Source organism: Carcharodon carcharias, chromosome 4 (genome assembly GCF_017639515.1).
Source record: "Carcharodon carcharias isolate sCarCar2 chromosome 4, sCarCar2.pri, whole genome shotgun sequence".
Taxonomy (NCBI): domain Eukaryota; kingdom Metazoa; phylum Chordata; class Chondrichthyes; order Lamniformes; family Lamnidae; genus Carcharodon; species Carcharodon carcharias.
In genome coordinates, this window is record NC_054470.1 from 118,045,307 (window position 1) to 118,054,636 (window position 9,330).

The window sequence follows — 9,330 nt, forward strand, 5'->3', positions numbered from 1 at the left end:
AAATTTTAGATCTACTAGAGTGTTCTGAAAGAGTGGGTTAGAATTGCAGGTGCACTACTTTGGACGGTGGAGAGCGCAATGAATAGTAAGGATTTTTTTTAAACTCAAACCCACTGGGGCAGTTTTGCAACCACATGATAATCCCCGTAATCGGATTATGTAAATTCCTCTCCACGAAGTAAAACCCCATAGCAGGTCTATCACTTTGAAACAAAGCACTTGAGGGAAAAAAATTAATAACTGCATAAATTAAAAACAATAAAAAGCCCACAGCAAACGATGAGAATGCTGATTTACTATATATATATATATATATATACCGACAACAATCAATTGCATAATGGATTAACTTGGTTCACGCAGCAGCAGCAGCGGGTCCGGCTCCTCTGTTTACATTCACTGTTAACAAGTAACACTTTAAAAAAACCCACTCTATTCATCCGAGACGTGCCTCATACCCAACATGTAATTTGCATTTTGTTTTGCAGTAGATGCTGTGACATTTCCGCTTCCATTGCCGATTATAAATCAGGAAAATGGTCCAGGACATCGCAAAACATTGTGGTTCAGTTGTTTTGGGTTAGGGTGGCCGAGGCTTGTGAACTCGGGCGCCGCGAAACACTGGCCAAGTTTGACTGAAATGCAAGTTTGGGCTGGAAACGATGACACGGATTTAAACAAAACAATAAAATGTGTGTGTGTCTCTCTCTCCCTATACCAGCCCCCTCAACACCACCCCCCCCCCCCCCACCCACCCCAACTCTTCCCTGCTTTTGATCATTGTCCAAAGCATTGTTCACGTTTTCAGGGTAAAGGACACCCTTGTAAATGTGCTAAAAATTGAAAGGCTCATTTTTCAGCGGATGGAGCGAGATGTCAAAGAATGGCAAGGTTGCCTGAAGCATTGTGCCGCTATCTCTAAGGAGGCAGAATAAATTCACTTGTAGCACATAGCAGTGACACATGTCAAACAAAGGGACAGCCACACTATAAATGACAGGAGCACCCCCCCCCCCCACCCCCACCACCACCCCGCCTCCCTACTCAGCCAACCCCACCCCCGCCGACAGAAAAAAGCGAAGCCCCATAGCACAGTGCTGCACAGAGTCTGGCTATCAGTGTTTCTTGCTGCTCGCAATACAGCGCAGTTCGAATCTCAAGCTCCTTCATCCTGTAACTGTACATCACTGGCAGCCAGCACTTGCTACTTGAAACAGGTAATCAAGAAATGATTCTGAGTTTTGTTTGGCGCGGGGATAGAACAAGATTACCTACTACAGGTAGAAATGTGGATCCGATGGGCTTTCGCCAATATAAAAATAAACTGCTGTACCATACCTTTCTGCAACCAATTGTTTCCTGGATCTCTACACCTTGTTTCTGTTCCCTATCGCAGGGGATTTTTTTTCGCAATTAAAATGTATTGTTTATTTCCTATTAATCAGATTCAGATTGGAATAACTGTTCCAACTTGTTTGGTATTTCATTCATTGTTGGTTAGATTTTGTAAATCTGTGAGCATGACAGTGATATTTTCAATCCCAATCTATTTAATTAGCATGTGTTTAAGGTGTCCAGGAACCCTTGCATCCCATTCAAGCTATATTTCTGTCGGCCGCTAGTTCTTGTGTCTTGTGTTACCTTGTCTTCAATTTTGTGCGTTGAATATCTGATTTCCATTCGGTTACAATGCTGTGTATCAGCTGTCATTAGTAATAGCTCTCGTACACAGTTAAGTCACCCTGACTTTAAACCAGATGGAAAGTGGAATCAGGGTAGGAAGAGGTGGTCTCCATCATACAGGACAATAGAGAATGACAAGAGTGGTTTGGATCTCTCCCAGATTTTGCTTGTGGCTGTATAGGTGCTACCTCCAAAGCCAACTTTAAATCAATAGTAATATACCCTACACCATACATTCTTTACGCCATCTTTCTGTGCTCCAATGGCTAAGGATTTAACAGCCTCACAATAGCCTCCTGTTCTACAATGGCTGCACTCTCTGATTAATATGTCAAGCTGTTTTTTTTAGGGTATCCTGCATTGCATCAATACTTTTGCAAAATTTGCCTTCTGGCTAATAAATGAGGGAATGTAGGCACAGGAGGAGGCCATTCAGCCCCTCGAGTCTGTTCCAGAATTTAATCGGATCATAGCTGATCTGTATCTTAACTCCCTCCATCTGCCTTAGTTCTGTAGCCTTTAATCCCCTTACCTAACAAAAAATCAATCAATCTCAGTTTTGATATTTTCAATTGACTCCATGCCTCAACAGCCTTTTGGGTAAGAGAGTTCCCAATTTCCATTTTCCTTTGTGTGAAGGAGCGGATCACCTCTGAATGACCTAGTTCTAATTTTGAGGTTATGTCCACTTAATCTTCTATTGTCTTTATATGCAACTTTTCCTAATAACTTAACCCTTTTAGACCTGGTATCTTTCTGGTGAATCAATGTTGCACTGTCTCCAAGGTCAATATATCCTTCCTGAGGTGTTGTGCCCAGAACTGAGCCAATACTCTAGATGGGAGATTACTCATTCCTTATTTAAGGAAGGATGTAAACACATTGGAGGCGGTTTAGAGGAGTTTTACTAGATTGATACCTGGAATGAGCAGATTGTTTTATGAGGAAAGGTTGCACAGGCTGGGCTTGTTTCCACCAGAGTTTAGAAGAGGGGTGGCATTCATCTTTAAAATTGCAAAATTGTATATTCTGGCATCAGCACTATGTATTGAGCAGAAACAACTTATTGAAGGGGAAGAGGAATATGGGCATCAAAAATTAATATGATTATAATGGTTCATCTGTACTGTGCTGAACGAGGCAACAATTGGAGTAAGAATAAAATCCTCCATATGACTGGACACTATAACGGCCAGCAAGCTTTTGATTTAAAATGTTCCCCTCATTTAATGAGTCAACTCACATGACTTGAAACCAGACAGTTGTTTAAAATGGAATTGTAATGAAATAGGAATAGGAAACAGCGCCAACCTGCATGCTAAAAATGGCCCCTGAACATAATCCCCTACTACTGTTAAAATACCTAAGAAAATGGGTCAATGTTGAATATTAGTGTTCATTACTCAACCAATAGATCTTAATAAATGCCCTGCTACTCCAGGTACCATGCCCTAATTAGTCTAGGATTGTGCTTGGCAAAGTGCTATAATGATTTGCTGCTGCCTTCAGCAGTTTGGCTGATCAGGAAACTCACCCACTCTTATCACCTGCCATCAGGCATGTCAGAAGGACTTACAGGCTGATAATCAACCTGTGTGGCTAGGTTATGGACACACCCTCTATGGCCTTTAAGTCCAGAACTGGGACTTGAAGCCAGAGCTTCTAGCCCAGAGGTAGGGACACCACTTACACCCTGCTATTAAACAATCATAAAAACTAGCTTACATTTAGATCCCAATGAATACTGGTGTCCTGACCAAAATTCATCCCTCAATCAATATCATACACAGATTCTCTAGTCATTCTTGTGTTGCTGTTTGTGGGTGCTGTGCGTATACAATATTGGCCGCTGTGTTTCCTACATTAAGAAAGCTAATGGAATGCTATCCTTTATTACGAGAGGAATTGAACATAAAAGTAAGGATGTTTGCTTCAGTTATACAGGGCATTGGTGAGACTGCACCTCGAATACCGTGTGCAGTGTTGGTCTCCTTTTTTAAGGAAGGATGTAAATACATTGGAGGTGGTTCAGAGGAGGTTTACTAGATTGATACCTGGAATGAGCAGATTGTCTTTTGAGGAAAGGTTGGACGGGCTGGGCTTGTTTCCACCAGAGTTTAGAAGAGTGAGGGGTGATTTGATTGATGTATACAAGATGCTGAACAGTCTCGACAAGATGGATGTGGAAAGGATGTTTTCTCTTATGGGTGAGTCCAGAACTAGGGGGCACTGTTTTAAAATTCTGGGTCATCCTTTTAGGACAGAGATGAGGAGAATTTTTTTCTCTCAGAGGGTTGTGCGACTTTGGAACTCTCTGTCTCTGAAGAATATTTTTAAGGCAGAGGTAGATAGATTCTTATTAGGCAAAGAAATCAAAGGTTATTGGGCTAGATGTGAATGTGGAATTTGAAACACAAACAGATCAGTCATGATCTTATTGGATGGTGGAGCAGGCTCGAGGGGTGAATGGCCTACCCCTGCTCCTGTTTCATATGTTCGTCTGTATGTTCGTATTACTAAAGTGACAACACTTTGAAAATACTTCATTGGCTGTAAGGCACTTTGAGACATCTGGTGGTTGTGAAAAGTGCTAGATAAATGCAACTTTTTTTTACCTTGATTGCCATCTTTTACATTACATTTTGAAATGCTTCAGTGAATCACTAGGAAATAAACCTGGCAGAAGATACCGCTACCAGATTTTTTAATTCATTCGTGGGATGTGACCATCGCAGCCAAGACAAACATTTATTGCCCATCCCTAATTGCCCTTGAAAACTGCCATGTGGTGTAGGTACATCCACGGTGCTGTTAGAAAGGGAGTTCCAAGATTTTGATCCAACGACAGTAAAGGAACGGTGAAATAGTTCCAAGTCAGGATGGTGAGTGGAGGGCAACTTGCAGGTGGTGTTGTTTCTGTGCGTTTGCTGCCCTTGTCCTGCTGGGTAGTGGAAGTCATGGGTTTGGAAGGTGCTGTCGAAGGAGCTTTGGTTTAGTTGCTGCAGTGTACCTTGTAGATGGTACACACTGCTGCCCATGTGCTTCGCTGGTGGAGGGAGTGAACATTTAAGGTGGTGGATGGGGTGGCTATCAAGCGGGCTGCTTTGTCCCTGATGGTACTGAGCTTCTTGAGTGTTGTTGGAGCTGCAAGTGATGAACATGCCATCACATCCATGACTTGTGCCTTGTAGATGGTGGACAGGCTTTGGGGAGTCAGGAGGTGAGTTACTTGCCACAGAATTCCTAACCTCTGTCCTGCTCTTGTAGACACTATTTATATGGCTTTTTATTCTTAACTTACTTATAAGAATAACTTTCTGCGTGAAATATTACAGCTACAGGCAAAGATGACCAAAAAGGTTTTTACCAACACCAGGGAGAGATGGAGGCAGCAAAACGTAAACAGTGCCTTTGCAGAGTTGCGGAAACTCGTCCCAACTCACCCTCCAGATAAGAAGCTGAGCAAAAACGAAATCCTGCGCCTGGCTATGAAATACATCGACTTTCTGGTCAGGTTGCTTAAAGACCAAGGAACAGATCAAGGGAGGTCGGACTTCAGCAAAGTTGGATCTTTTCCAGAGGTCACCCATCGGCGGTCCCCGGGCCAGAGAACACCAGTCGTTGAGAGTAATGTCCCATCACCAGCCTCAGGCTGCAGCAGCTGTAATGAGGAATCAGAGAGTCCCGGCAGCTCACCTGAGGAACATTCCTGCTCAGCTAACAGCACCGTGGTACCGTCCACTGCTATTTTATATCAATTTGCTCTGTTAAAAAAATTAAATGTTTTGTAGTCCGTGGCCCCTAAGCACTAGAATGTCCTAATGTGCGTTTGTGTGTGTTTAGATGTGTTCATTGACCTAGGTGAAATACAGGTCACTAAAACCTTTATTTCTGTAAAAAAAAATAAAGTTAAATGGAAGGAAAATAAATTCTGGCATCAGGAGGTTGAAAATCTTAATTCCAATGTGACATTCATGTACCAGCCAAAGGTGTTCATTAGACATTTGAGGACTACACTGGTAAATTATTAAACTGAGAATAGTGTATCTTTAAGATTTCTTCTTTGAAACATGAATTGTTTCATTGTCTCTAAGCTCCGTGGGGTGGATTTTCCACCTGCTGCCTTCCACAAACTGAAGCTGACTGGAGGAGGGGGTGGGCGGGCAAACTCTTCCTGTGAACAAATGGGATGGAATTTTACACCGACAGGATTTTACGATCCCACCAATGGCCCGGCCTCGCCCCTGCCCACGGTGGGACATAAAATTCCGCCCCAATGTTCCGGAAATCAATGGGGAATCGGGCGGTTTGTATAATGGGTGGAAAGTTGAAAATCTACCCATGTTTCTTCAATGAAAGGACCTCCTTCCACTTGTTCTGCACAAGCTAGGATTCTGTGGTGTCTGACACTGGAAGTATCAATCAGCACGCAATTATATACTGTAAGGATGCCGCTTACATGCGACAACTTGCAGACAACCTCCTTAACAGTTTAGTGGCATCTATCAGCCTGAGCTCACCTTGGTCATTGTTAACCTAACTTGTAGCTCAGTCTCAGAGCGAGTGGGAGAAACATTTGGGAACGCAGGAGGATGTAAAAAAGCTGAGATAATAATGAGACTTCACTCTTTTTCCTTTCATGGGGTGTGGGCGTCACTGGCAAGGCCAGCATTTGTTGCCCATCCCTAATCGCCCTTGAACTATATAGCTTTCTATACCGTTTCAGAGGGCTGTTAAGAGTCAACCACACTGCTGTGCTGTGGGTCTGGAGTCATATACAGGCCAGACCAGGTAAGGACGGCAGATTTCCTTCCTGAAAGGACATTAGTGAACCAGATGGGTTTTATGACAATCAATGATAGTTGTCATGGTCACCATTACTGAGACTAGCTTTAACTTAATTGAATTCAAACTCCACCAGCTGTCATGGTGGGATTATGAATCCACATCCCCACATTACTAGCTCAGTGACATTACCACTACACCACTGTCTCCTATCCGATGCTGTTTTTGATACATGCTGTTATTTTAGTTCCAATAATCATAATGCCTAAATGTTATTATTTCTGACGGTTGGAATTTGTAAAATAAGATTTCACAATGTTTTAAAGGCACAAATATTAAGTTAATTTATTTTTCTCCTGAGATTACTAATGTAAGATTGTGAAGCACTCTGCAGAGCGGAAGAGTGGGTTCATGTCAGTGTCCAAAGTCTTTACAGAGACTTAACTTCTTTCCATGGGATGGTTATCTGACCTGTGAATCTAATCGCAATCAATTACACTTCAAAAACCACTACATGAAATTATGTGTGAACATTGTTCTCTGAATGTTTTAACAATTCCCAATAATTTTTACCATGTCTTTCTGTCCTAGCTAAATTAATTTAATTTAATTCAATTAACTTAAAGTATATTAATATATTAATGGGAAAGAAAAGTAAATGTTTTGTTGAACTAGCCAAAGAGTCTGCAAATGTATAAAATGCCCGCAGTTGACTTTATGAATGATCTAATAAAGGTGATTATAAAATATAGTACTGTACAGGCATTTCAAACTGACTCAGTTCTGAGTTTAATGTATTTATTATTGAATGTTTTGAAACCAATAACATTGTAGCCTCATGATCGGTGGTATTTTGAAATAAATATGTATTTTGTGTAATTTGCTAGAATATACTTGATCATCTGTATCCATTTAATAATAAATGTTGTAAATGCAAAGGAAATAAAGAAAAATGAGTCAAACATGTCTCTTTCCCTTCTATTTGTTTCTAACCTGTTGCCATTGTCCTTTTTCAGGGCCTCCCATGTTACATGCCATTTCCTGACTGAGTGAGAAGGTAGACAACTTGCTCTCAGGAGTGAGCGGATGCCACTCTTGATCTGGGTACTAGGATAAAGAAGAGATCAATGCAGGTTCATCAACTGGGCAATATCTCTTCATTCCCAAGGAAATTGCTTGTTCTTCAGTTGGTACCTCACAGAGGGTTGAGTTTGGAAGATGGAGGTGATCACTGGGTGGGAACTTTACACGTATATTTCTCAAACATTTCCATTAAATCTTCCTTTTCATTTTCTTCAGAACTCTTCCCTGGTAGCTCAGTGGGGTTTCCACTAAGTGGTGGAGCCATGAAGACCCCAAATTTAGTGCTCAGTTAACTGTTGTTAGCTGGAATTGCAATAGGACTGCTACAATTGCCCTCAACATTCCGGAATAAAGAAAATCAGCCTGTGTTCCTGCTCTGGATTGCAGTCACCCCACTTGAAGTCACAAATATGTGGTCTTTAGGTAAGAACAGGATCAGCCTCAAGCGTGATAACTCTATGGTTGTATAAACAACAAGCAAAACAATCACACACTATGTAATCATCATTTCCCAAAGATCAGTCCTATTGTGATGCAATGTAAATCTACCTTTGAGAAGATGTATCTTAAATCTCTATCTCTACCCACCATGAGACACCGATGTGATGTATAATCGCATGATTCTGTAGACAGAAGACAACAGCAGAACAGTGGTCCTGACAATAAAATTCTGTGCTTACTGTGTATAATCAGCAATACAGTGCACAGTCTCCAGACAATAACAATCTGAAATATCACAGTACACCAATATGACACACACTTTGAATGGCTCTATCATTATTATAATATCTAACACTATATACGTGTAATAGCTCCTGTTCACTGGAACATGTTTTAACTGGGATGGAACCAGCTTCCACAGAATAAGCTTGCTAACATCGACTGCGGACATTTTCTGAGATTCTAATGTTGTGAAACCATGGACAAGTGTATTGGCAATAACTATATTCCATTATACTGTCTAAAAGTAACATTCTAATGGTTCAAGCTGTTGAAGGCATCATTGGAGTTCCAGTGAAGTCGTAGGGGAAGCAAAATATTTCTCCTCAATGAGGGACGGGCAGTCATATATTTCTATAGCACTTTTCACTACCTCAAGACATAATGAAGTGTTTAATAGTCAGTGAAGTATTTTGATGTGCAGTCCCTGTTGTAATTAGAAAACACAGCAGTCATTTACATAAGCTAGGGCTTTGCATTCTTTGTGATCTGAAGCAGTCCAATTAGTGGATGAATGACTATTAAACATTACAGTGTTAAGTGACTCGGTCACTTGCGTGTAGACTGGTTGGTTAGTCATGCTGCTCCCAGTTTTGGATGAAACCAGACACTGCAAAATACTCAGACTCGATACCCCACACATCTACCCAAGGAAACTGGACACGTGCTAGCCATAGGGGGCATCAGCTAAAAGTAAGTGCCAAACTATCATTGATGAATCTGTTATGTGTGGGTGGGTAGAGTAAGTGCGGAGGGAACCTAGGTCAAAGTACAAGTAATGGATGAAACGAGTATTTGACTATTTGCAATCTCTCTAGGTCGGAAAACCGGAAGCAAATCAGACCTTAGACTAGCTGGTATAAAAGCAAAACACTGCCAATGCTGAAAATCTAAAATGAAAACAGAAAGTGCAGGAAACCCTCAGGAGGTTTGGCAGCACCTGTGGAGAGGGAAACGGACTTAACGGCCGGAATTTTTCGGCCCCATCAGGTCGAGGACGGGGTCGTGAAAAGTGTCTAAACTCCATTGACTTTGGCGGGAACGTAAAATCCGGCTGCT

At 41.6% G+C, this 9,330-nt stretch overlaps 1 protein-coding gene across 1 annotated transcript; it reads left to right on the forward strand.

Moving 5' to 3' along the window:
- Positions 1 to 1,073: 1,073 nt before the first annotated feature.
- tal2 (T-cell acute lymphocytic leukemia 2) lies at positions 1,074 to 7,430 on the forward strand. The gene is made up of 2 exons (XM_041185539.1): positions 1,074 to 1,217; positions 5,019 to 7,430. The coding sequence occupies exon 2, from the start codon at positions 5,031 to 5,033 to the stop codon at positions 5,472 to 5,474; it is 444 nt and encodes a 147-aa protein (XP_041041473.1). The 5' UTR covers positions 1,074 to 1,217; positions 5,019 to 5,030; the 3' UTR covers positions 5,475 to 7,430.
- The last annotated feature ends 1,900 nt before the right edge of the window (positions 7,431 to 9,330 follow it).